Below are 27,311 nucleotides of genomic sequence, written 5' to 3' on the forward strand. Positions count from 1 at the left end.
AAACCTATTCTTCCCTTCTAGCGTGCTTTGCCCATATTTAGAAGTCATTTGAAGTCCTTACTCCTATAATCAGTTTTTAGTGCTGGAAGGGGCCTAGCCTTCAAAGCGTCCTGGGATTCCATTCGACCTTGCCTTTCCCGCCTAATGGCTCTATCCTATTATGTGGCTTTGTGATCTTTAAAGGTCTCTTTCTAAGATAAATTTCTTTTCACGATCATCACAGTAGAACACATTTATTGTGGGGAAAAAAAACAAGACACGTAAGTTGGGTGAAGCTATTTCATGGTGGTGAGATTGTTTAGACTTTCTATGTCAGTTCTTTTTGGGACACTGTGTGTGTGCAGATACATAGGTATATAAATGTTTTTCCTCTTTTTTTCCAGTTAGTGCTTGAGAATATGGGCTTTGGACCCTGAAAACACTTCTTTAGATCTTTGCCACCTCACTAGTTTTATGACTTTAGGCAAATTATTTGACCTCTGAGTCTCATTCTTTTCATTTATGAAGTAAGGATGTAGCGATTTGGCATAAAATGAGCTCTCCATAATGGTAGAAATTCTCATTATTTTTAAATATTTTTAAAATTAAGTTTCTTGATTTGTTTTGAGAGAGAGAGCGAGTGAGCTGGTGCACATGGAGGGGAGGGGCAGAGAAAGAGAGGATCCTAAGCAGGCTCCTTGCTATCCGTGCAGAGCCCGAGCCTGGCTCGAACTCACAAGCCGTGAGATCATGACCTGAGCTGAAACCGAGTCAGACGCTTAACCAACTGAGCCACCCAGGCGCCCCTCATTGTTTATTTTTAAAACAGTATTGAGATCGTACTCTAGATACTACGATTTTGTATCGGGTAAATATTTACTCTCTTTGGATTTTGATTGATTTGTACAAACTGTATCATAATACCAGAAGTCAGTGGTTATGATTTAACCAAGGTTGTGCAGCTAGAATTAGAGCCAAGACTAGAATACAGTTTCTGTCTCATAATTCAGTTCTGTTTTCAAACTATAACTCCATCCCATGGTGTAAATTGCTGCAGCAATGAGCCACAGTTAGGACGGGACGATGTTGTCCTTCAGATGTGCTAGCACAGAGCCACATGGTAGGTGGTGAGACAGTTATTGGTCCAATAACCGCGTATATTCGCTTTTAGTAGTGATTGAGATTGCGGTATCTTTTGAAAAGAGACAAATTAGTTGTGATATGAGGAAAGGGGTAAATGATATACAGACTGTGGTAACAGTGTTATGTATATTACAAAATACACACAAAATTACAGGTTAAACAGGGTAAGGTTAAAAAAAGTTCTAATATTTCTTTCTTGCAACCCTGTGGATCTCGTGTGCCCTACCTTGATAACCACTGACTTAGAAGAATATATAGAACATTAAAATTCCGATGCAATAGGTATGTGACCAAGAAATGAGATCTGCAAATACGCAGTATAGCATGAATCTTTCTTATGACAATGATTAAACCAGTAGGTGAAATGCTGCCTCGTTCCCATAACTGACATAAGAATAGATAGAGCTCTTCTCTACCTTGGAGGTCATTGTTAGATGGTTTCTCCTGTAAGGGCTTTTCCAGTTATAAAATTCTGAGAGGTAGAAACTGGGGTGAGGGTTTATGGTGGAAGAAAGCATTGGTACCTTTCTTTAGTTGAGTCCAAGAATACGAACACATCCAGAAAATGCAGATCAGTTTCAGCCTAATGAGAAAATGGGTTTTGAGTTGGGTTCCGTACGGTAAGTTAAATGCATGATTTTGGAGTTACAGTAAAAATTATAGTTGTTGAATGTTAGACTTGGAAGGTACATACTAGTTCAAGTCCCTTATTTTACACATGGTAAACTGAGGCCCAGAGAAATTTCACTCTCTGCCCAAGATTAGACATTTGTTTAAAATAATGAGAATTAAAAAAATGTTTTTTAATCTTTATTTATTCTTGAGAGAGAGAGAGAGAGAGACAGAGTAAGAGTAGGGGAGGAACAGAGAGAGAGAGGGAGATGCAGAATCCAAAGCAGGCTCCAGGCTCTGAGCTGTCAGCACAGAGCCGGACGCGGGGCTTGAACCCACGAACCGTGAGATCATGACCTGAGCCGAAGTCGGACGCTTAACCGACTGAGCCACCCAGGTGCCCCTAAAATAATGAGGATTTTTTAAAAAAATGAACATATAGGTCAAATTTTACTTTTAAAAATTCCATTATAGTGAAAATTTCTAATTAAAGAGTTCCATATCCCAGCAGATGGCCCATTGTTTAAATCAGGGTTTGATATAGGAAGGTATCTTAAAACAAGAATTTGGATGATGAGTTTGTTATGATGTGATTTGAGTTATAATTGGAAACACTGTCTGACTCATTGTACTGATTTTCATTTTTTTTTCTTCTAGAATGTCTTGATTGTTGAGGTAAGTTCCACCTTCTTTTAATATAGTTATTTATGACTCTTCTGATTTAGTTTGCATAGTCCTAAAGGTAATCCAGGGAAAGAAATTCCTCTTCATCAATTTTAATGGTGGGCTTGTGTTATGTAAAAGGGAGTAAGATTGTTTTTTTGTGAGAAATACTTAGTAATTTATTTTTATTGGATAATGGAAAAATGTTGGTATATTTCTTACCCTTCTCTTTTGGGCTTGAAATTTTTTTTCTTTCTTTTAAAGTTGTATATATCATTCCCGTGTATGTTTTTTTATACTTCTATTGCATATGTGTATCCATATCCAAAACATATTTTGTGATTTAATGATTCTGTAGTGCTGCACTATACATATTCTCTCTCACCCCTTGTTATTTTCACTCAATACATTCTGAGATTGTTCGTGTTGGGACGTACGGTTCGTTGGCCTTAAAGCGCAACATCGCATTGCAGTGACAGATCCACCAATTTATGGCCCTACAAATAGGGCAAGCCTTCCATTTTGCCTACAGGGCTGCTAAGAGCATCCTTTTGCGGTACCCTACATGCACGTGTGTGAGTTCCGTCTATATACAGGCACTCAGGAGTGCAGTGACCACACTAAGTACATTTTGTTTTACTGTTATTGCCAAATTACTCAACAGAGTGGTTGTATGCTTTTTCACTCTCACCAGGAGAGTGAGTTCTCATTCTTGTATGTAAAATGTTTAAGGCTTAAGAGCAACAGTATCCCCCAATTCATTTTCGTTGTTTTTAAGGTTTTTAGACACTTTAGCTTGTGGATTAAAAACTAAACAGATAACACTTTTCCAAGGATGCAGGAATATCCCTGTTGCTTGTTCGTAAATGTAGATTAATTCCACTTCAGATTGATTTTGTGTGGGGTAATGCCACCTAACAAATTGCTGCAAATCCAGCTTAAAACCACACGTGTAGCGTCTCCGCTTTCATGGGGCAGGGGCCTGAGTACCAGTTAGCTGGGTCCTCCGCTCGGTCTCATCAGGCTGAATCAAGGCTGGGGCTCCTGTCTCACCCATGGCCCATGGTAGTCTTCCAAGTTCATTTATGTGGTTGGCAGAATTTAGTGCTTGTGGTTGCAGGGTCGAGGGCCCCGCCGTCTTCCTGGCTGCTGGCCTGGGGCGGCTCCCAGCTTCTAAAGGCCGACCTCGCGCCCTTGCCCGGGGCCCTCTCACCTGGCAGCTGACTTCTTCGGAACCAGCAGGAGATCCTCTCTCCGGTGTGCTGTCTCATAGAGCTAATCGCAAGAGTGACCGTCCCCCTCATTTTCACAGGCCTGCTCATGCTGGGGGTGGGGGTTATCCTGGGCGTGTCCACCGGGCAGTGGGAGTCTTGGGGGCCATCCGAATTCTAGCCACCGCGGCCCGGAAATCCGCCTCTTTCTCAGGTCTGTAGCCCTGACATTGCTGATGACTCACAGCTACCACTTTGTGAAGCTTTACACCATCTGTGGAGGGTTTTCGTTGAAGAGCATTAGGGTTATGGTTTAAGAAGTTTTTTCTCAACTGGAGATGGGTTTGTTTTGGATAATGTCCTACTTTTTTTTAAATTAAGTAGGTTCCACACCCACCACAGGGCTTGAACTCACCACCCTGAAATCAGGAGTCACGGGCTGTGCCTATTGAGCCAGCCAGGCGCCCCGTTAATGTTGACTAAATAGCTAAGATTCACCTTCATGTAAAGTCATTTTATATAGTAAAACCTTATTTATTTGGATACTTTCAAGATGGCATAAAGCAGTGTTTCTCAGAATGTGGTCTATTAACCACGTGCATCCGAGAGTTGGTTACACTAAAAAAAAAAAAAAAAGCATTATTCCATTTACACACAGCACTTTGGCATTTTGTATTTATATAATTTCTCAGTTTTATTCACTATATAAATGTCTTTTCTCTTTTTTTTTTAAGGATATAATTGACACTGGCAAAACAATGCAAACCTTGCTCTCCATGGTCAAGCAGCATAATCCAAAGATGGTCAAGGTTGCAAGGTATGTATATAACATTATGACATGGGGCATTCTCTTCATTTGAAACAGGATTAAGTAATTGCTTCTTTGTTACGGTAAATGTGCTCGAGTTGTGTTGTTTTCAAAAAGTAATGTGATCTCAAATAAGACTCAGTAAATATCCTTTGTAAATAATTTTGTCATGTGTTAACAAAGCCCTTCATTGCAGTCATTTTTGCCTGATATCATTAACATTTGGTTTTTCGGCATGCTGATAATGGTATCAACTTGTCCCAGGTAGCATGGTAGATGGTTTGGGACTCTCTTGAAAAAATGAGACCAAGGATCCCAAATTGAGGTTCGGAGGTGGCAGGAGGGGGATGGGTTCCGAGGTCCAGGTAGTGGCGACACGTGCCAGCCTCACCTCCGGGCCCTGCCTGTGCCGTTTGGCTTTTGCTTTCTTAGTTCTACCTTTGTTTGTAGCTTAATTATAATTGTATTTCATTATAATTACAGTGTAATCCCTGACAACTGGGAGATAGCACTTTACTCCCACTTTGCAGATAAGGGTACCAAGGCGTAGGGGGCTGGCCGAAGGCACACAGCCTGGCTAGCACACTCTAGAGGTGAGATTTGAAGCCAGGCAAGCCGGCTCAGAGTTCGTGCTTTACCGCCTTAAGTTTTCGGTAGGGTAACATCCCAGATGGTTTTTTGGTTTTTGTTGTTTTGTTGTTTTAGATTTTTGCAGTTTCAGCGTTTATTTTGAAATCATTGACCATGCTATAATTTTTCTGTGACAAGAGTGTATAATGATGCACTCTTAGGGCACTAGTACCCTGGAAGGCCAATCGGGGCTCTTGCTTATTTCTCTACGTGCTCTTTAGGATTGTAGATGTCAACCGACTGTGACCTAGGATGTCCTGTAGCCTCTGAATGTTCCTTTGTCCCTCTTTCCCGGAGTATGCTGTGGAATTGAGAATGCTTCATGAAAGAGGGATTTTGTGTTGCTGGAGGTATGACATGCTCAAAGAATAAATACTTAGGTCATTTCTTACTGATGCATTTGGCCTAAGTCAGTGTTTCTTAACCTTTTCTTCTTAGTCTCTCCCTCACCGGTGAATTTTAATATCTCAAATACATTGTATGTCTGTTTACAGTATGTGTGTATCTGTGCTTTATACATAAGAGTAAGCATGAGAGCTTATTTTTGTTACTCAGTGCAGCTTTAAGAATGACTAGATAACCATTTTAACTTAAAAGTTTAATTCAAAATGTAAGCACTATTGGGGCGCCTGGGTGGTGCAGTCGGTTGAGCACCTGACCCTTGATTTTGGCTCAGGTCGTGATTCCAGGCGCTGGAATTCCAGGACCCTTGATTTTGGCTCAGGTCCTGCATCCAGGCGCTGATCGTGGAGCCTGCTTGAGATTGTCTCTCTCTCTCCCCCACCCTGCCCCTCTCCCCTGCTCATGCCCTCTGTCTCAAAAAATAAAAAATAAAACACTTAAAAACTATAAACCGATAGGAATGTCAAACGGAATGGCTGCTTTGGCAAATAGTCTGGCAGTTTCGCGAGAAACAAAACACGTAGCTATCATAGGACTCTAGCATCTGCGTTTATCCCAGAGAAATGAGGACTCGCGTTCTCACAAAAATTTGTATATGAAAGTTCACAGCGGCTTCATCTGTAATAGCCCCAAACTGGCAACAACCAAAATGTCCCTCAGTGGGTGAATGGCTAAGCAGACCTCCGTGCACCTTCTGTGGAGCCCCGCTCAGCGGGACAGAGGAGCGCGCCATTGAGCCACGCGGCCACTTCGCTGAGCCTCGGGGGAGCTGTGCTGATAAGAGCCCATCCTGAAAGCTCACCTCCTGTGTGAGTCCATTTACGCCACCCCCTTAAAGTGACAAAATGATAGAAACGGACAACGAATTAGTGCTTGCCGGGGTGAGGGGGGTGATGGGTGGGTGTGACTGGAAATAAAGAGGTGGACAGAGAGAGCCTCGTGTGATGGAAAGTCCTGTATCTTCAGTGTGGTGGTGGTTACATGGATCCACGCGTGTGATAAAATTGCCAAGAAGTATACACACGCGCACACACACAAATATACGTGTGAATGACTGGTGGAATCTGGAGAAGGTCGGTTCCCCAGAGTCTGTGTGGGAACTGGTGGTGGCAAGCTCCTAGCGACGTGAGCTGTCAGCACTGGAGGAACCTGGGGAGAGGGCACGTAGGACCTCCTGTGCACTTTTGTGACTTCCTGGGGATCCATAATTATTTCAAAATGAAAACTTTGAAAAAGCTGTTAACGTTGGACTCTCTACCTGCTTAGTAACTTTTAATACAGGTGTAGCTCATTCTGTTGTGCTTTGCCTCATCGCACTTTGGAGATGCTGTGCGTTTTACAGACTGAAGGCCTGTGGCAGCCCTGCATCGGGCGAGTCGGTGCGCAGGCGCCGTTCCTTTTTCCAATAGTATTTGCTCATGTCGTCTGTATCACATTTGGATGATTCTTGGAATGTTGCAGAGTTTTTCATTATTATTGTATGCTTGCCGTGGGGATCTGCGATCGGTGATTATGACTTCTGAAAGCTCAGATGATGGTTTTAGCATGTTTTAACAATACAGTGTTTTTAAATTAAGGTATGAACACTTTTTAGACATAATGCTGTTGCACACTTAATAGACTACAGCGGAGTGTAAACATAACTTTGTGCACTGGGAGACCCAAAAATTGATTTGACTCCCTCTTTTGTGATATTTGCTTTGTTGTGGTGCTCTGAAACCAAACCTGCAAGATCTCTGAGCTATGCCTATATAATTTACTCACTTCTACAGACTGTAAAAATTAAAAAAAAAAACACAAAAAGAAACCTATGTCGGTGTCCCATCCGTAGCAGTTCTGATGTATGGGTCAGGGGTGTGGTCTGGGTATCTTGAGTGTTGTTTTGTTAAAGTTCCCAGGTGATTCTGATGTGCAGCTAAGGTTGAGAATCGCTTCCTGTCCTTCCCAGCTTTTTAAATATATTTATCTAGGAAGGTATAAAATCATAAGTTGTATCGGGACTGCCCTTAACATGCGTAAAGGCTGTCGAAACACTGTCTACAACTTTTCTTAATGGCTGAAGATTTTCAGCAGGTAGTAGGCACTTGAGTTACAAGATTGGCTTGTGTTGGAGGTGGCTTATCCCACCTGTGATTTTTGCTCTCAGAAGTAAATACTAGCTCCTCTAGCATGCTAGTTATATTTCAGCCTAAAAGATCTTTGTAAGCCACGAATTAAAGGTCTCAAAAGGTGATGCTCACATCTCCTACCCCTTTGCAGCGTTAGGATTGGATTTCCAGGGATTCTGAACCACTCGTTGGCACTCCCCATCCATTCATCCTTCTGATTAGCCGCCCTTCGATGGGTGCACGGGCGCTCGGGGTGCAGCTCTCAGGACAGTCGATCGTGTTCCAGGTGGGGCTCAGTCAAGGGCCTCATCTGTGGTGTGAACTCCCTGCTGCTCCTGCCCAGCGATCCCTGTGACCCAGCTCGCCGTTTCATAGTGTGCCTTGGGGTGTGTTGAAACCGAACGTAGTATATTCTACATGCAGGTGAAAGCAGGTTTCAGGGCACTATGTTCTCTTGTGTGGTGCCCTGTCATGTCTCCATATGTCACATGTTACATTTTGTCACTAACAGCTTGCTGGTGAAGAGGACCCCTCGAAGCGTTGGCTATAAACCAGACTGTAAGTGAATTACTTTTTGTCAATCATTGAACCATCTTTAACCCAAACGAGTTTTGTAGGAAATGGTGTAGAGTTACTTTAGAGAATATTTGCGGAGAAGGCACATTTGTAAGCATTGGATCGGAAAGTGATGTGCTGTATCTAAGTGATGAATTGTGATTCTTTGTAGTTGTCGGATTTGAAATCCCAGACAAGTTTGTCGTAGGATATGCCCTTGACTACAATGAATACTTCAGGGACTTGAATGTAAGTAATGCTTCTTTTCCTCGCTCTCATTTTTCAGAACCCGTATACAAATTTACGAAAGAGAAGAATTGTTTTCTCTTTCCAGCACCTCATCATTGGAACAGACTGATGGTTCCCATTAGTCACATAAAGCTGTAGTCGAGTGCAGACGTCCTGAGAGCTGGAACGTGGCCAGGCTAGCGCGACACTTCTTGCTGGCTGCAACAGTTGAGCAGCTTTAGTGCACAGTAACTGTCCCATTATGATTGCGGATGATAGATGTGGTCATAAGTAAGAAATAAACGAACTGGTTCAAGTCTTTGCACTCACTCTCCTTCAGATCCCCGCCTCTGCTCCGTAGGCGGGAGGCCCGAGAGCACGTTGGTGCACACGGGCGGGGGAGATTAGCCAGGCCGCGCGAACATCTGTCTGTCCAGCGAACAGCCCCGCGGCACGGTGCAGAACGCGCTTCTTGCCTTGTGTCGCAGCATGCGCTTTTCTAATGTGGATTTCTGACTTTCTGTTTTACAGCACGTTTGTGTCATTAGTGAAACTGGAAAAGCAAAATACAAAGCGTAAGATGAGATTTCAAGTTGAGTTTGGAAGCGCCTGGAGTCCCCTTGGAATCACCAGTCCCGTGTTCTAGTTCTGTGGCCAGCTGCCTAGTAGAGCTTTTTGCATGTATCTCCTAAGAATTTTATCTGTTTTGTATTTTAGAAATGTCAGTTCTTTATTTGCACTATAAGCATATAGACTATCAGTTCCCTTTGGGTGGATTGGTGTTTGACTTGTGAATGAAGAATCTCTTAAACCACACCACTATTGAATGAAAATAATGAAATTGTATCTGTAAGAAACATTTAAAGAGAAGATATATTAGTTTTTTAATTGGTATTTTAATTTTTATATATTCAGGAAAGAACAGAAGTGATTGAATATTGGTAATTATACTACTGTGTATTTAGAAGAGGAAGAAACAGTTTTCCTATCAGTGACAGCATCTAAGGTATTGTTGTGTTGGATAAGCCATACGTCCTGGAATTATTTTACTGTTTCAGTAGTATCGACTGTATTTTCTCACTTGTTCAGATGATTTCCGGTGAATCTTTGTCAACAGTTCCTTTTAAATACAAATCTGCAAATTCCAGAAAACTTGACCACGTTTTGAATTCTTCAGTGTAAAAATCCTTACAATAAAGGCTGTCTCTTTAAAAGAAACTATGCATACCTATCATTTCTCTACAAATTAACCTAGTGTAGTTTTTTTGTCGGTTACCTTTTCCTTGTCTGTTATGTTTTAGCAGCTATTTTAGTTGTAATCTTTACCAAGCATAGCAAATACTGATTACCTGGTAGAGTGGGTTGGCAGAGCTAGTGAAATCCTTACCAACCCGGGGGACGTTAAATTTCCGACACACGGTGTACTTTATCACACCTCACTGTGTTAACGCAACACGGCTTTGTCTCGGAGTTGTGTTAGATGGCTCACATCGCAGTCTCGCATGCGGCTCACCAGTCTGCCTGCAGACACGTGATGGTACCTTCCTCGTGTAGACAGGAATCTTACTGATTAAAGACCAGCAGCAGCAAAACCTCTTGTTTTCTGGGAGCAGGAAGAAAAGTTTGAAACCCAAACTCTCAGTGGCTTCTCTGCCCCAGGTAGGGTATGAACCGGCAACCCCGTGAGCCATCTAGCCGTATCGATGCCTTAAAAAGTTGCTGTAATTCCCGGGAGCGAAGTAGGGAAGAACTTTAAGTAATACCAAGTAATCATTTGTCGCAGTCCTAGAACTTGCAGAAAACCTTTTCACTTCCGTTCTCTCCTTTGATCTTCATAACCCTGTGACGTCGAGGTTGGCGTTGGTGCACGCAAGTGGAGTACCCGCCGTGAGTCCCGATTCATCTCCTCCCGTCAACACGTCACCTCCCGGTGGGCTACCCGACGGGCTGCGTCCCGCTGCTTCTCCCCCGCCACCTTTTCGGGTGCACTTCCCACCTCCGGTCAGGTTGAACCGTGTGAAATGACCGTTCTTGTAGGTAAAAAATTATTGGCTGTTGGCAGTTTCAAGTGGTATAACGTAAAAACGTGCTGTGTTATCTACATTTGTATGTATTGCTTACTCTTTGTCTCCCCCATCCAAGTCTTCTAGAACTTGAGCCCCATTAGGGAGGCAAGAATTTTTATCTGTCTTGTGCACTGATGTAGACACAGTGTCTCAAAGTTACTGGGAACTCAGGTGATGTTGAATGGATGAATGGCTAAGAGCCCTGGGTTAGACCACCCTGACCTTTGCTTATTAGCTGTATGACATTGAGTGACTGAACCTTGGAACCCGTTTCCAGCTCATGAACGGGGGGGAATGCTGGCTCTCCACAGGCGTGCCGTGAGGCTAGTTAGATGCGGTAGTGCAGGTGACACAGGACGGTGTGGCCTGGGACCTAGCAAGGGCTCCGTGAACATTAGTTGATGCTGAAAGAAATGAATGTTTTGAGAACTTAGGTGCATGGCCGGTAAGTGGCAGAGAATTAAAATGAGATCTGTCTGATTCTTGCTACGGTGTCATGAAGAAGCTCAGCTGTTTTCTTCTGATTCACCGGAACTCCTTGGTTTCTGGTTGGGCGATGTTTGAGCTGCTTGGTAAACCCATCAGGAAGCCCAGCTGGCAGCCAGGAAGGAAGGCCCCGGGAGCTCACACACTTTTCTTTTTTTTTAATCTATTTTTAGAGAAGGAGTGCAGGAGGGGCAGAGAGAGAAGGAATCCCAAGCAGGCTCCGCACTGTCAGCACGGAGCCCAGCGTGGGGCTTGAACTCCCGAGCTGTGACATCATGACCTGAGCCGAAACCAAGAGTCAGACGCTCCACCCACCGAGCCACCCAGGCGCCCCTCATGCACTTTTCTCATAAGAGTTCTCAGCCCTTACTTCACCCGCTTTTCGGGCATACGCTTCTAATCGTTTTATTTCTTTAACCAATTTACAACAGGTTACGTGTAGTCCGTTCATAAGATGACAGAAGGGACACACCATGGGAGCATCAGTAATTTCTGGAATAACGGTCTGTCAAGGTAGAGGAAGAGCACCAACGGCAAAAAAGCTCAAGCCTTCTGGGGTCGCTTAGTCATTTAGAGGAGCAGATGGGCATACAGGGCACGCGTCGTTACAGCCTTGTATAATAAGGGAGGTGCATGAGGAGAGGAAAGTGAAATGTCATTTGCTTGATTTTAGGAGATACGGGAACATGGAGTCTGTTTTAGGAATATTCCCACGGGGTGCCAGGGCGGCTCAGTCGGATGAGCGTCCGACTCTTGGTTTCAGCTCAGGTCACGCTCCTGCCGTTCGTGAGTTCGTGCTGTGCTGACAGCACGGAGCCTGCTTGGGATTCTCAATCTCTCTCTCTCTCTCTCTCTCTCTCTCTCTCTCTCTCTCTCTCTCTTTCTCTCTGTGTGTGTCTCAAAAGAAAGAAACTTAAAACTAAACAAACAAAAGGAACATTCACATCCAAGGCAATGTTGGTGCTTAAGGAAGGGGTAAGCATCTCTCTTCCTTGGAAAATTCACGTGCACCTTATTCACTTCACTGCAGCCTCACTGCTTTTCTCTCAGTTCCTCAGACCTGCCAGTCCCCCCACCTTGCCTCAGGGCCTCCGTTACTGCTGTTCCTTCTGCCTGCCACTCCGTTCCCCCAGATCAGCCGGGCTGGCTCACGTACCACCCCAGTGGACCCTTCCCCGGTCTCCTCCAACAGCCTCAAAGTCGCCCTCTGCCACATTCCGTTTCACTTTCCTCGTGGCCCTCAGCACTATCGGGCTGGGGAGGAAACAGTCCAGGCGGATGCGGTCTCGGCGTAAGTGAGACCGGCGCCACGCGGCTGCCCGCATCCCCAGTCCCACAGGATGACACCAAACCAGAGAGGGCGGATGACACAAGGGCTAGTTGCCCTGTCGTGGAGGAGCCGCCTCCACGCTCCACTAAATGCTTTTCTAGCCGGCAGCTCTGTCCCCACTCGGGAGGCAAGGTGGCAGGTCCCATGGCTTAGCCCGAAGCCGGGGGCGGGGGAGGGATGAGAAACTGCCGCATGGCACAACCCCGCAACACGAGGTGGGTGACAGCCTGGGCACGGCTCCTCGCAAGGCAGCGCACCTTACCTCCTTCCTGGGAGGGTCACTGGAGTCGGATAGCGGTTGACTTTACGTGGCCTATGTGGTGACATCTGTGGCAGAGGGGTTCCCTTAGAAGCACCTGCCGATCGATCTTTCTCTGCTTCCTGCCTGGCTTCCCTAATAGACCTTGGGCCTGTGAGGGCAGGACCTCGCCGGTCTTTTCCCCGCCGTATTTCCAACACCTGCCTGGCTACTACAGTGCTAAGTATTTGTTGGATAAGTGATAGGAGCTCAAAAAGCAAATAAACTATTGAAAAATTATATCTGAATCACCTAAAATTAGAAGCAAAATGCTCAACATTTCAGGGTGAGCAAAAAAACCCAAGAAACAAAAAATTCTGTTTCTTGTTAATACCAGCTAATACCGAATGATTACCATATGGAATGGAGTCATACTAAGTAAGCACTGTTGAATCTCTATGATACCCCTATGAGGCAGATTGTTTTGTGTTTTTAAAAGATGTTTATTCATTTATTTTGAGACAGAGTGTGTGCGCGTGCATGCACGCAAGCAGGGGAGGGGTGGAGAGAGAATCCCAAGCATGCTTGTGCTGTCAGCACAGAACCAGACTGAGTCCCCATCGCACAAACCTGGAGATCACGACCTGATCCCTTATCAGGTCAGATGCTTAAGCGACAGCCATCCAGGCGCCCCGAGGCAGATGTTTTTTGATCATCCCGATTTTGCAGATGAAGAAATGCAGGCCCAGAGAGGTTGCGTAATTTGCCCAGGATCACACAGCTAGAGGGGGCAGATAAGGAATTTGAACCCAGGCAGAACCAGTTCTTATTCCAGAACCTGCCCTCTTAGTTCATTGCCACTTAACCGTTAATGCCCAGCTTTTATGTGCAAACGAATACACTGACAGCATAGAGAAAAATATTAAGCTCATTGAAGGTAATAACTCCAAATGACTTGAACATTAAGCAGCTTTTTGAGGTCCCAGCCAATCACTAGGAATGTAAACTGACTTCCTCCAGCGCTGGGAACCCTTTGCAAAGACAGTTACGGAGTTCTTCCAACGTGATCTTCAAGTTGTTCTGCTGGCTCCTTTTACGATCCCATGGGCAGCTTCAGACAAAATAACTTCCTGGCATGAAGGATTGTGTGTGTGCTCTTTGCCATTTTTAAATGTGAATTTTATAGATACTTCAAACCACTTGAAAGAGTAATGATTTTTTTTAATGGTTTTTCATTATTATTTGTAACTTCAAGCATTACTGGTAAAAACTGCCAGATTCTTTCAAGTTTTCTCTTTACACGATCTGGGTGCACTTCACAGCGAGCCTCGTCGTTGTGACTCATGACCGACGTGACTTTCAACCTTGGTGGCTTTACAGCGAAGCTCCCTTTCCCGACATTTTTTTCTCTTTCTTTCATTACGACGACCTTGGCGAGCTATGGTTCAGTTATACTGCCCACGGCTTCCCCTGGAGCCCCGGGCCAGAATCAGCCGTCACCTCAAGGAGCCCCGGCTGGTGTTGAAGAACGGCGTTAGACACCAGGATGTGGCAGTGAGGTGTCCTCACTACCGCTGGGGTGTCCCTGCCTCCGGGTCCTCCTAGTGGGCAGAGCTAGAAGACGAAGCATGCACACTCACACACGTGTCTATGTTTGTATCCGTCTACGTGTGAAAATGAGTTCCCACTGGTGTCTGCTCTAATCCACACGGCAGGATTCATTCTAGCCCTCTCCTTGCCTTCCTTGTGAACCTTTTGCTTTGGGAGAATCTGGCTCAATTCACTACCCTGTCCCACCCCAGGATCGTAAAAGTGGTTACATGTGCCCGTAACAGATTTACCTAACAAGAGCCCAGTGTCCGGGCGCAGATCGCTTCGTCGCAAGCCTTACAGCATCCGGTTGAAATACTGTTGCCCGGAGTTCGTTTCTTCTGCCTCCCTTTCGGCGTGGCTGTGTTATTCACCTGTGAGGCAGTTTGATTTGTCTGTCAGTGTCTTTTGTTTAGGCCCCCGTATCCTAGTTGCAGTTCGTTCCGAGGGTGGAATGTAATAAGAGAGCAGTCCAGAAAGGTCTACTCGGACGTACTTTGTTCCCTCCCCACCCCCACCGTCCCGTTCCCGTTCCCCCTGCTTTTCACTCCCTTCTCCCGCCCACTCTGTGAGCACCGTCTTCCTTGCTTTGAGGGGCGGTTGCGATCGTACTGAACACAGACTACGGGTATAGGCACGTCGACCACGTTGCTTCGTTCCTGTTAGCGGCAGACCCTCGAGGTAGGCACTCTCGTTCCCGCCATTTTCTTAGATGAGGGGATTGAGCCCCACAGATGTAAGGAAGGTGTCCAAGGTGACGTCTTGGAACATAACCAGTCCTCCCAAACTGGGATCTGACCCCAGGACCGACGTTTGTGCCACACCTCTTCCTTAAAATTGTCCGGTCCCTCCTCAGACTGGGTCTCCCTGAAGCTTGGCGTGTCTAAAGTCACCTTTCTGTTAACTGTTGGAACCCTCTCTCGAGTTACTCAGGTGTGGTCAGACAAAGTCCCCAAGGGGCCACCCGGCCTTTGGTTGGAACCTGGGGGAAGATGTTGCCTTCAGTTGATCCCACCCTCCCCATTTTCAAACTGTGGCAAATTTGGAAATCTACCAGTTGCTTTCAAAGGCCACTGAGCCCTCCTAGAAAACAGTTGTGTCTCAGGCTCTGTGCTGGGCATTTCGGGGATAGAGCGGAATGCAGCCGGTCCCTGCCCTTGAAGGGCTTAAGGTCTAGGAGGGGAGAGGGGTCAAGTATACGGGTGTTGTCATGCAAGGCAAGGCTCCATTGTGCTGGAAGGAGAGGGCGCACATAATGTAACCCGGGTTCAAAGAAAACCCAGAAAGAGGAGGGGACGGCAGGCGGCATTCTGAAAGAAGCTTCAGGGACAAGCAACATTTCACATGCAACGTGGGAGGAAGGGAAAGGTTTGGATAGGTACATAGAGAGGAAGGGAAACTGGGGAACAGTTTGCAGCCACAGGGTCTCTGAGCAGAGGCACGGGTTAAAAAAAAAAAAAAAAATCACAGGGCAGCGTGGGAAATGGCGAGAAGACTATTTTGGCCGTGGCAGAAAGGATGTAGAAGGGAGCGATAGGAGAGAAAGCCAGAGAGGTGGATTGGGGTCCTCTTAAGGGCTGTGAGTCTGTTAGGATGTTCTAGACTTCCAGTCAGATGGCCCAGCCCAAACTGGCTTAGACAATAAGGAGGCGTCTTGGCCATGGGACTGGGAAGCCCAGGGGTAGCTCAAGCCTGATCAGTTTGATCCACTGCTCCGTTCTGATGCCAACCCACGTGGTCTCCATCCCATACTCCGCTGTCTGTCCTGCCAGCTTCATCCTCGGCCCTCCCGCCGTCAGATGACATCAGCTGAGTGCGAGCTTCGTGGAGAATGGCTCTCTGGGTCAACTTGCTTTTAGAAGTGGTGACAAATCCCTCCTTGGGTCTCACTAAACAGAATGGGCTCAAATGTCCACTTCTTAACCAGTCACTGGCGGTTGGGGGTGGGATCGCCCTTTGCTCCATCAGACCCACTTCCGGAGCTAAGATTATAGAGTGCATTTCCCTCGAGACCCATAGAACAAAATCAGAACTTGGTAAAGAGGAAGTAAAGTAACGGGGAATTGGTGCTGGGGAGGCAACCAACAACCTCTGTGGCCTCAAGTGCCAAGAAAGGAGTCTTGTGCTCGTTAAGTGAAAACTGGGGAATGTGGAAAGTTTTTAAGTTTGATAAAGTAAAACTATTCCTGTTTTTCAGGGCATCTAAGATACTCTCCATTGTCTGTCTAGCGGGACAAACAACTTGGTTTCTTCAACAAATAAATTGCAAAGAAGAACACGAAAGGGGAAACCTATAAAGAGAGACTTAAAGAAATATCAACCAGTAGCAACATATGGACCTCATTTATATCCCGATTCGAGTAAACTTTAAAATACACATCTCTGGGGCGCCTGGGTGGCTCAGTCGGTTATGTGTCCGACTTCGGCTCAGGTCGTGATCTCACAGTCCGTGGGTTCGAGCCCCGCGTCGGCTCAGGTCGTGATCTCACAGTTCGTGGGTTCAAGCCCCGTGTCCGGCTCTGGGCTGACAGCTCGGAGCCTGGAGCCTGCTTCCGATTCTGTGTCTCCTTCTCTCTCTGCCCCTCCCCTGCTCGCACTCTGTCTCGCTGTCTCTCAAAAATAAACATTAAAAAACATTTAAAATACACATCTCTGACCTGAGACGATTGGAAATGTGAACACTGACTTGAACATACATTGATACCAAGGAATTATTGTGGTTTTTAAAATGCGGAATGGTATGTGGTGGTTATGGCAAAAAAAAAAAAAAAAAAGAGTCCTATCTTTTAGAAATACATGCTGAATTATTTACAGATGAAAATGGTTTGATGTCTGGGATTTATCTCAAAATAATACAGGAGTCAGGAGCAATAGGTAGGGTCATGACTACAAGATTGGTTATGAGCTGATAATCGCTGAAGCTGGGTGATGGGTATATGCGGAGTTCGTGATGCCATTCTACCTTTTTCTGTGTTTGAAATTTTTCATCATAAGTTGTTTTTAAGAAAGGAAGAAAAGGGGGTGCCTGGCTGGCTCAGTCAGTGGACCATGCGACTCTTGATCTCGGGGTTGTGAGTTCAAGCCCCACGTTGGGTGAAGAGATTACTTAAAAATAAAATCTTTTTAAAAAGGAAGAAAAACAACTTATCAGGATAAGCCTAAGTGAGAAGGTGGACAGGGCCCTTGGCACCATCTGGCATTAAGAATACTAAAAAACGGGGTGCCTGGGTGGCGCAGTTGGTTGGGCGTCCAACTTCAGCCAGGTCACGATCTCGCGGTCCGTGAGTTCGAGCCCCGCGTCGGGCTCTGGGCTGATGGCTCAGAGCCTGGAGCCTGTTTCCGATTCTGTGTCTCTCTCTCTCTCTGCCCCTCCCCCGTTCATGCTCTGTCTCTCTCTGTCCCAAAAATAAATAAACGTTGAAAAAAATTAAAAAAAAAAAAAAAGAATACTAAAAAACATATTATCCAGGGACTGTGACAGATTAAAGATGGCTAAAAATTCTTTCTAACCTTGCTCTTAAGAGGTGGAGCAAACTCCCCTCTCCTGGAATCCAGGCTGGCCTTAGAGAGTTGCTCGACAATTGGCGGCAGAAGTGATATTCAAGGACTATTGAGGCTAAGTCATAAGAAGCCTTGTAAGCCTTATTTGGCTCTCTTAGAACACTCTGGAAGACTTGAGCTACCATACGAGAAATTTGACCACCCAGAGTCGGTCATTTGGGAAGCTTCCAATAAAGAGTCCCAGCTGTACTCCATCTTTTACCCAGCCCCACCAAGTCTCCAGACTTGAGTGGAGTCCACACGGACCTTCCAGACCAGCCCGTCTGCTGTGTGAAATAAAAGAATCACCCGCTGAACCCTGCCTGAATTCCTGACCCATAAAATCATGAGATATAATTAAATGGTTGATCCTTTAAGTCACTATGTTTTGAGGAAGTTTTTGAGGCAGCAAAAGGTGGCCAGAACAGGGCCATCTATCTCAGTGACAGGTGGTCACTTAGGGATAATGTCATGAAGGGATAATAAACATGGAAGTCAGGATAGTGTTTCCTGGGGGAGGGAGGTGTAGGTAGGAAGAGGTGGGATGACACGGGGAAGAACACAGGGCCTCATGCTGAGGTTGGGTGATGTGGGTTCTCAACTGGGCATTTTTATTTTGCCTGCGCTTTACAATACTGTAGGTACTAAATATCACATGATAAAAAAGACTTTTTTAAAAGATCTCAAGCGGGGCGCCTGGGTGGCGCAGTCGGTTAAGCGTCCGACTTCGGCCAGGTCACGATCTCGCGGTCCGTGAGTTCGAGCCCCGCGTCGGGCTCTGGGCTGATGGCTCGGAGCCTGGAGCCTGTTTCCGATTCTGTGTCTCCCTCTCTCTCTGCCCCTCCCCCGTTCATGCTCTGTCTCTCTCTGTCCCAAAAATAAATAAACGTTGGAAAAAAAAAAAAAAAAAAGATCTCAAGCAAGCACGGGGAAATGTTAAAATTTGTTAAAGCTGAGTGGTGGGTACACAGCCATCTGCATTCTGATTCTCTGTGCTTTATATTTGAAGGGATTCTCTAGACATCTGACATATAATTAGACTATTGTAAGATTGATTAATGGGGCTTCTCCAAGGACGAAAAAGAAAAAACAACATGTGATATGTGTATATGTGAGTGTAGAAAAAGAGGCCGAAGTTCAGTTCCCAAAATTGTAATGATTATTATCTCAGGGAGGTTCTCGTGTGTCTGTTGTGGGAACATACACGGACCATAAAATTGACCATGTTCAACATGTTAAAGTGTACAATTCAGTGGCTTTAAGTACATCTGCCTTGTGAGGCAACTATCACTACTATCTATCCCTAGAACCTTTTCATCTTCCGAAATCGACACTCCACGCTACTACACAATAATCCCCCAACCCCGCCCCCCCACCCCCCGCCTCTGGAAGCCATCATTCTACTTTCTGCCCTGTGAATGTGACTGCTCTACGTGGTTGAATTTAAGTGGAATCATACAACATCTGTCCCTTTGGAACTGGCCTTTCACTTCGCGTGATGTCTGCAAGATTCAGCCATGTTGTAGCAGGTGCCAGAATCTATCCATTCGTCCGTCGATGAAGCCCAGAACCCCCAATGTGACTGCGCTGAGATAGGACTTTGAAGAGGTAACTAAGATTTAATGATGTCAGAGGATGGGGCCCTAGTCTGATAGGACTGGTGTCCTTGTAAGAAAAGGAAGAGACACCAAGGATGTGTGAAAAGGCCACGTGACGACGTGGCAAGAAGGAGGCCATCTACAAGCCGTGAGGAGAGGTCACAAGAGAAACTGACCCTGCTGGCACCTTGGTCCCAGACTCCAGCCTCCAGAGCTGTGAGGAAATAAATCTCTTGTTTAAGCCCCCCCAGTCAGTAGTCTTTCGTTATGGCGGCCCTAGCAAATGAGTACATTTGGGTTGCTTCCACAGTTTGGCTATTGTGGCTATTGTGAACAAGGCTGCTGTGAACACGGGTGTACAAATATCTATGGGAGTCTGCTTTCAACTCTCTTGGGTACATATCGAGAAGTGGAATTGCTGAATCATACGATAATTCTATGTTTAATTTCTTGAGGAACTGTCATGCTGTTTTCCACAGTGACTACACCATTTAGCATTCCCACCGGCAGTGCACAAGGGTTCCAGTCTCTCCACGTCCTCATCAACACTTGTCATTGTCTCTTTTCTTTTTTTTTAATATGTACAAAAATTTTAAGTAAACTCAAACCCCAACGTGGGGCTCGAACTCACAACACAGATCAAGAGCTGCATGCTCTTCCAACTGAGCCAGCCAGGCGCCCCCTGATCTCTTGATAATGGCCATCCTGGTGGGTATGAAGTGGTATCTCATTGTGGGTTTCTTGTTTTGTTTTGTTTTGTCTTTTTTTTAAGTGTATTTATTTTTTGAGAGAGAGAAAGACAGAGGGTGAGCAGGGGAGGGGCAGAGAGAGAAAGAGACACAGAATCTGAGGCAGGTTCCAGGTTCCAAGCTGTCAGCACAGAGCACAACGCGGGGCCTGAACTCACCGAGCTGTGAGATGGTGACCTGAGCCGAAGTCGGAGTAAGCCACCCAGGCGCTCCTGTTTTGTCTTTAAGTAGGCTCCTTACCCCATGTGGGGCTTAAACCCATGACCCTGAGATCAAGAGGCTGAGCCAGCCAGGTGCCCCTCATTGTGGTTTTTGTTTTGCATTTCTCTAAAGATTGGTGATGTTGAGCATCTTTTCATGTGTTTATTAGCTATTTATTTATTAAAAAATTTTTTTAATGTTTATTTATTTTTGAGAGAAAGAGAGAGACAGAGACAGAGCACGAGCAGGGGAGGGGCAGAGAGAGAAGGTGACACAGAATCCTGAAGCAGGCTCCAGGCTCTGAGCTGTCAGCACAGAGCCCGACGTGAGGCTCAAACTCATGAACCGCAAGATCATGACCTGAGCTGAAGTCAGACATCTAACCGACTGAGCCACCCAGGCGCCCTATTTATTTATTTTTAAATGTTTATTTGTTTTTGGAAGAGAGAATGCGCATGAGTGGGGCAGGTGCAGAGAAAGAGGGAGGCCAAGGATCCGAAGCAGGCTCTGTGCTCACGGCAGAGAGCCCAATGCGGGGTTCAAACTCGAGAACCATGAGATTGTGACCCAAGCCAAAGTCTGATGCTTAACCAACTGAGCCACCCAGCTGCGCCTCGTTATTTAAATGTATGCCTTCTTTGGAGAAATGTCTATTCAAGTGCTTTGCCCATTTTCTAATCAGGTCGTTTGCTTGGTTCTTGAACTTTTATGTATATATTTAAATGTGTATCGTCAGAAAACATGAAATTATTTCTGATGAAACTAAAACAGAGAAAGGGGATTATTTTTGAAAGGAAGCTACTGCACTCTGATTTTTTTTCGTATCTTTTCAATCATTATGATTTTTCTATCATTCTGATTATATCAAAAAGAAAGCCTCAATTTGTGCTATGGTTTTTAATGTTCTCTGAGTTTCAAAAATGTGGGAAATACAGAAACGTAGAAGGTAAGTCATCCAAATACAATTGTAAGCGCACAGTGTTTTTTATCCTAATTGTAATCACATTTTATGTATTACCATGACTTCTTGCTTTTCGTGTGTGTGTCACACACATTTCCAGGCTACTGCATGAGAAGACCAACACTTCCTCTCAACCTCTCTGGGCCTCAGTTTCCACTGAGAGTCCACTTCCAATAACATGGGGTAGGTAGTCAGCAAATAATTCTTTAAAAAAAATTTTTTTAATGTTTATTTTTGAGAGAGAGAGAGAGAGAGAGAGAGAGGCAGAGTACAAGTGAGGGACAGACAGAGAGAGAGGGAGACACAGAATCCTAAGCAGCTCCAGGCTCTGAGCTGTCAGCACAGAGCCCGACGCGGGGCTCGAACCCACGAACTGCGAGATCATGACCTGAGCCGAAGTCAGACGCTTAACTGGCTGAGCCACCCAGGCACCCCTAAATGTTAATTCTTAATACAACTGCTGCCCAAATTTTATTGCCAGTCTTCTTAACACCTGTATGCTATTTTAAAAACAGTAACTGTTTCAAAATCAAAGTAGCTCTTTATTTCCCTGTGTGTGGTCTCTGGAAGGCCCTGGCTTAAAGCAGTCCCTTTCACAGCCCTGCCTAGATGGCTGAAAACTTCCACGGTAGGATGTACATTTGAACCATACACCCAATGCTGAGAATGTTCTTTAAAAACTAACCCAATGGTAGGGGCGCCTGGGTGGCTCAGTCGGTTAAGTGGCCGACTTCGGCTCAGGTCACGATCTCGCACTCTGTGAGTTCGAGCCCCGCGTCGGGCTCTGTGCTGACAGCTCAGAGCCTGGAGCCTGTTTCAGATTCTGTGTCTCCCTCTCTCTCTGACCCTCCCCCGTTCATGCTCTGTCTCTCCCTGTCTCAAAAATAAATAAACGTTAAAAAAAAAAAATTTAAAAACTAACCCAATGGGGCGCCTGGGTGGCTCCATCGGTTGAGCGTGCAACTCTCGATTTTGGCTCAGGCTGTGATCCCAGAGTTGTGGGATCGAGCCCTGCATCAGGCTCCACACTGAGTGTGGAGCCTGCTTAAGATTCTCTCTCTCTCTCTCTCTCTCTCTCTCTCTCTGACCCTATCTTCAGCTTGCACTCTCTGTCTTAAAAAATTAACCAAAGTTATTCATTTATTAGTCAGAATAGCTTTATCATTTTTTCCTGGCTGTAGAAGGTATACATTCTCAATGTAAAATACATACATATGATAGGTTAAGTTTAAAGGAAGAAAGTGAAAATCTCCAGGGAAATCCATCCCAGAGAGAACCACAATTTAAAAGTTGGTGGACATACTTCCTGACTTTTCTCTCTGCATATACATTTGTGTTTTCTTAAATGATAGGACTTTTAAAACAGAAATAGTATATATTCTCATTAGCCTTCTTAATGTAAGAATAGCTATCACAGTATGAAAACTCAGTTTATTGTTACTGTGGCTCTGGCACTTTATTTTTATTATAATTTTAAAAAGGTTTTTGGGGGGGCACCTGGGTGGCTCAGTCGCTTAAGCGTCCGACTTCAGCTCAGGTCATGATCTTGCGGTCCGTGAGTTCGAGCCCCGCATCGGGCTCTGTGCTGACAGCTCAGAGCCTGGAGCCTGGTTCAAATGCTGTGTCTCCCACTCTCTCTGCCCCTCCCCCATTCATGCTCTGTCTCTCTCGATCTCAAAAAATGAATAAATGTTAAATTTTTTTAAAAAAATTTTAAGCAAGCTCTAGACCCAACGAAGGGCTTGAACTCACGTCCCCAAGACGAAGAGTCACATGCTCTACCGACTGAGCCAGCCAGACACCCCTGTGGCTATGGTGCTTTAGAAGACACCTTTGGGTTTTTAAGGTCTGGGACCTCCTTACCATCCAGAGAGTGAACAAGTTGTGTGTTGTTGAAAGACTGGGGATTGGGGTGCCTGGGTGGCTCAGTCGGTTGGGCGTCCGACTTCGGCTCAGGTCGTGATCTCACAGTTCGTGGGTTCGAGCCCCGCGTCAGTCTCTGTGCCGACAGCTCAGAGCCTGGAGCCTGTTTCGGATTCGGTGTCTCCCTCTCTCTCTGCCCCTCCCCTGTTCACGCTCTGCCTCTGTCTCAAGAATAAATAAAAACATCAAAAAAAAAATTAAAAAAAAAAAAAAAGAAAGACTGGGCATCTTTGCTGGCAATGGCTTCAGAAGCTATTTTGCTCTACTGGGAGGGAAAAGAATGAGTGCGTTATGGGTGGGAGGGATGAGAAAGTGGGCGGCAGCCTGTGGGGAGACTGGAAGAGGAGGCCTGGGATTCAGGTGTCTGGTACCATTCTTCAACGCGCTCCCGTCTTCACTTGGTGACCCAGAAAGTGCTGGGTCCAGTCAATAGCGGCAGAGCTTGAGTCTAGAGCACTATCTATCTGCCCAGGAGCATGTGAGCCTGAGGAAGTCCCTCCAGCACCATAATCCAAGAATAGCAGGACCACACAGACTGCCCACCTTGTGAGTGTGGTCATTACTTTTGCTAACTGTCCTGTTGTCTTGTGAGTGCGAAAATCACTTTGTTGGGGTCTCGAAACGTCCCCACATCATTCACTGCCCCCAGGCTTTCAGGGAACCACTGTTCATGGAGAGGAGTGATGGAGAGAAGCTCTCAGAGCCTTATTCAGGGGACAAACAAGGATAAGGGAGGGGACATCCCTTTTACAATAAAAATGTGACCTCCTAAATACCTATTGAATGTGTCTGCTTTTCTCTAGCTCTTTGCTGCCATCTGAAATCAGGCCCATCATCTTCTCCTGAGCTATGGCTTTGGCTGTATACCTGCATTTAAAAAAAATTTTTTTTTTCAACGTTTATTTATTTTTGGGACAGAGAGAGACAGAGCATGAACGGGGGAGGGGCAGAGAGAGAGGGAGACACAGAATCGGAAACAGGCTCCAGGCTCTGAGCCATCAGCCCAGAGCCTGACGCGGGGCTCGAACTCACGGACCGCGAGATCGTGACCTGGCTGAAGTCGGACGTTTAACCAACTGTGCCACCCAGGCGCCCCTGTATACCTGCATTTTTATTGTCTCATCTATTTTAAGGACATGAAACCGGGAAGACTCTAAAAGACAAGGTAGAGTACCATAAACACAAGGATGTGGGAGGAAGAGAACTTGCCGGGGAGTCAGGGCACGTAGCCCGTTCCCTGCCATTCATCTCCTTGTGGCCTTGGAGAGGTCCCTTCCTAGTTTCAAATTTCTCCTTCTGTAAGAAGGGGGTAGGACAGTGAATTCTATTCAGCAGTGCTCTCATCCGAAAGGGCGTGGGCAGCACAGAGTTGCAGGCACCTTGGCTCCTTCCCCATCTTGCCCAGCCCCAGTCCTAACCAACCCTACACAAGCATAATGGTTATTAGCTGGTAAGTGACCTGCCTATTTCTTCTGCAGAGGACGATAATGGAATTCAGAATATCTTCAATATAGTATTCATAATGTCCTGCATTCCATCAAAAATACTACATACACAAAGAAGCAAAAAAAAAAAAAAAAAAAAAGGGTCTCATTATCAAGATAAAAAAAAGTGACTGTAAGCAACCTGAGGGAGCCCAGATGCTCTAATTAACAGAAAGAGATCACGGCACTTACAAATATGGTCAAAGAACATTAAGGAAACTAGGGTTTTAGTGAGTGAACAGATCAGGAATCCTAGCGGAAAAACAAAACCCCGGGGGGAAAAAAGGGAAATTCTAGAACTGCAAAGTACAAGTAACATAAAAGATTCACTTGATGAGCTTAAAATGGAAAAGAAATAGTAGAAGAAACAGTAGTTAAACTTAAAGGCAACCAAGAGAAATAACCCCATCTGAAAGATTAAAAAAAAAAGAAGAAAAATGACCATAGTTTTAGGGCCCTGTCAGACAATATGAAATGATATGACGTAGGTGTAATTGGAAGCTTCGGGAATAATGAGTGAGAGTCAGGCAGGAAGCATTTGAAAGCGTTTGAAAATGTCCCACATTAATAAAAACCACCAGCAACAACATTGATTTACAGTTTCAAGAAGCTCAGTGAACCCCAGCTAGGCATATCATAGTCAAATGCTAAAAACCAAATATAAAAAAATAACCCCGAAATGACATATAGGGAAGCAAGGACAAGATTTCTTGCTGACCTGAGAAACGACAGAGGTCAGAAGAGAATGAAACAACTTTGTTAAACTGGGGAAAGAAAGAAAGCCCGTCAACTCAGAATTCTGCATCCATCCAAAATTGGCCTTCACAAATGAGTGGGAAACGGCTTCAGATAAGCCAAGGGTGAGAAAATGTGTCCCTAGCAGACCTTCATTACAGGAAACCATTGAAGGAGGTCCCTCTGACCAAAAAGAAATGAGGCCAGAAGGAAAGCCAGGTATGCAAGAAGGTATGTAGAGTGCTGGAAATAGCAAGTAAGTGACCTGATTTTACAATTTTGAATATTTTCCATTGACTTGCCTCTACCCCTCTGTCTGTCTCTCTCGTTTGTTCAAATCCCTGGCTAAGTGGTCTCATAGTGTCCACTAACCTTGTAAACCAGCTTTCAACCCAGTTGATAACCTATCAGTTCTACTCTTTTCCCTCTTGGGAAACAACCTTCTTGAAGCCTTCCACCCCCTGCTCCGGTCTGAACTTGTAGCTCTCAAGGTCTAGTGCACGGGTTTCATGCTGGCATCTCCTCCACTATGACCTTGGGAACTGCCTTTGTACCTCTCCTGTGTTGTGCCCCTATTTGATGGATCCCATATCTTTGTCTTAATTGGTTTCCTCTCACGTTCTGGTTTCTTTCTCTTTTAATCTGTGTCCCGTTGTATAGTTTTCTGATTCCTGCCACAATTGTAAATCTTGGCATTTTCTTCTCGAACAAAATAAGCAGCATTGTTTTGCAGTCGTGCTTGAAAATTCTGGTATTTGAGGTTCTTCTGCATTTATTTCTACTGGCTGTTATTTCTACTGGTTCTTCATCGTAGTGTCTTAAATTTTTATGTGTCTTTGTGTTGGACATTTGGTCTTAGTTTAAAGAAACAACTTGAAGACTAAGATATTGTTGTTCCTCCAAAGAAGATTTTGATTTGTTTTCCCTAGGTGCCTGGGGCTCCCAGCTATCTGAAATAAACTTAACCTGATTTCAGGGTATGAGACTTTCTGAGTTCCACAGATGAATGGAAGACAGGCATGTGAGACATGATTTACATCCAATTCATCCTTACTCCTAGGGCACCATTTCTCAGGATGTAGTCCAAGGCAGGTGATGGTTTACCAGACTTTTTATTCTGGCCTGAACCTGGACTCTGACTTTTGATCCCTGTCCCTGGGAGTCCACCAGAAGTACCTGATCTCTTGGCTGCTTCTTCTTGATTAGAAAAATCTCCCTGAGCCAAAGTGACCCAAAGAGCTGGTCTTATCTCACTGGGTTGTTGTCCTCTCCTGGGTCTTGACTCACTGCTTTCTCACTAAAATTATTTTGTTCACCATCTTTGATGTTTTCAGCAGGAGTGTTGGTCCCCATTGCCTAGTCTGCCATTTACAGACGTGACGTCTCTCTCCTCTACATTTTGGCGGCGTGCATCCTCCAGTAGCTTCCCGAGAAAAAGTGCCCAAGAGTTAATTTTTGAGGCCTCGTATGTTTGAAAGTTCTATCCTCATAATTGTTGGTTTGGCTGGATTTGGAACTCTAGGTTGGATATGAATTTTAATATTGAACGCATTCCTTCCTTGTATTCTAGCGGCCAGTATTTCCCTTGAAAAATCCAAAGCCATTCTGATTTCTGGTCCTTTTCATCTAATCTCTTGTTTTTCCCCTGGAAGCTCTTAAATCTTCTCTTTATCCTTGTATTTGAAGTTTTCATGATGACGTTGCTTTGAGTTGGGTTATTTTCACTCACTGTGCTGGGCACACTGTATTCTTCCAGACTGGAACCTCATGTCTTTCAGCTCTGGGTATTTTCATGTAATATTTTTTGGATAATCTCCTCTCCACGCACCCCCCCCCCCACCCATTTTGTTTTAATTTTCCTGCTTTCTTTCTAGAATGTCTATCTAATATTTGTCTCCTGGACCAATTCTGTAATGTCCTTTTTCTTTTTGGTCCTTTTTTCCCACTTTTTGCCTTTTTGTTCTACTCTTTGAGAGCCGTCCTAAACTTTTAATTTGCAAGAGTTCTTTCTTGTTCTCTAAATGCTCCTGCTTGATGAATTAGGTCTCCAAGGATATTGTGGATTGTTAAG

General features: G+C 45.1%; 1 protein-coding gene across 3 annotated transcripts in view; it reads left to right on the forward strand.

The window, feature by feature from the left end:
• The window catches only part of HPRT1 (hypoxanthine phosphoribosyltransferase 1), a 36,076-nt gene extending 26,519 nt beyond the window's left edge, over positions 1 to 9,557 (forward strand). For 2 of the 3 annotated variants that reach the window (XM_045470820.1, XM_045470821.1), the window contains exons 5-9: positions 2,392 to 2,409; positions 4,343 to 4,425; positions 8,068 to 8,114; positions 8,284 to 8,360; positions 8,871 to 9,557. In XM_045470820.1, the coding sequence (XP_045326776.1) occupies positions 2,392 to 2,409; positions 4,343 to 4,425; positions 8,068 to 8,114; positions 8,284 to 8,360; positions 8,871 to 8,918 (273 nt within the window). In that variant the 3' untranslated portion in view covers positions 8,919 to 9,557. Of the gene's footprint in view, positions 1 to 2,391; positions 2,410 to 4,342; positions 4,426 to 8,067; positions 8,115 to 8,283; positions 8,361 to 8,679 lie in introns of all 3 variants that reach the window. The other variant, XM_045470822.1, reaches the window with a different exon arrangement.
• The last annotated feature ends 17,754 nt before the right edge of the window (positions 9,558 to 27,311 follow it).

This window comes from Leopardus geoffroyi, chromosome X (genome assembly GCF_018350155.1).
Source record: "Leopardus geoffroyi isolate Oge1 chromosome X, O.geoffroyi_Oge1_pat1.0, whole genome shotgun sequence".
Classification (NCBI taxonomy): domain Eukaryota; kingdom Metazoa; phylum Chordata; class Mammalia; order Carnivora; family Felidae; genus Leopardus; species Leopardus geoffroyi.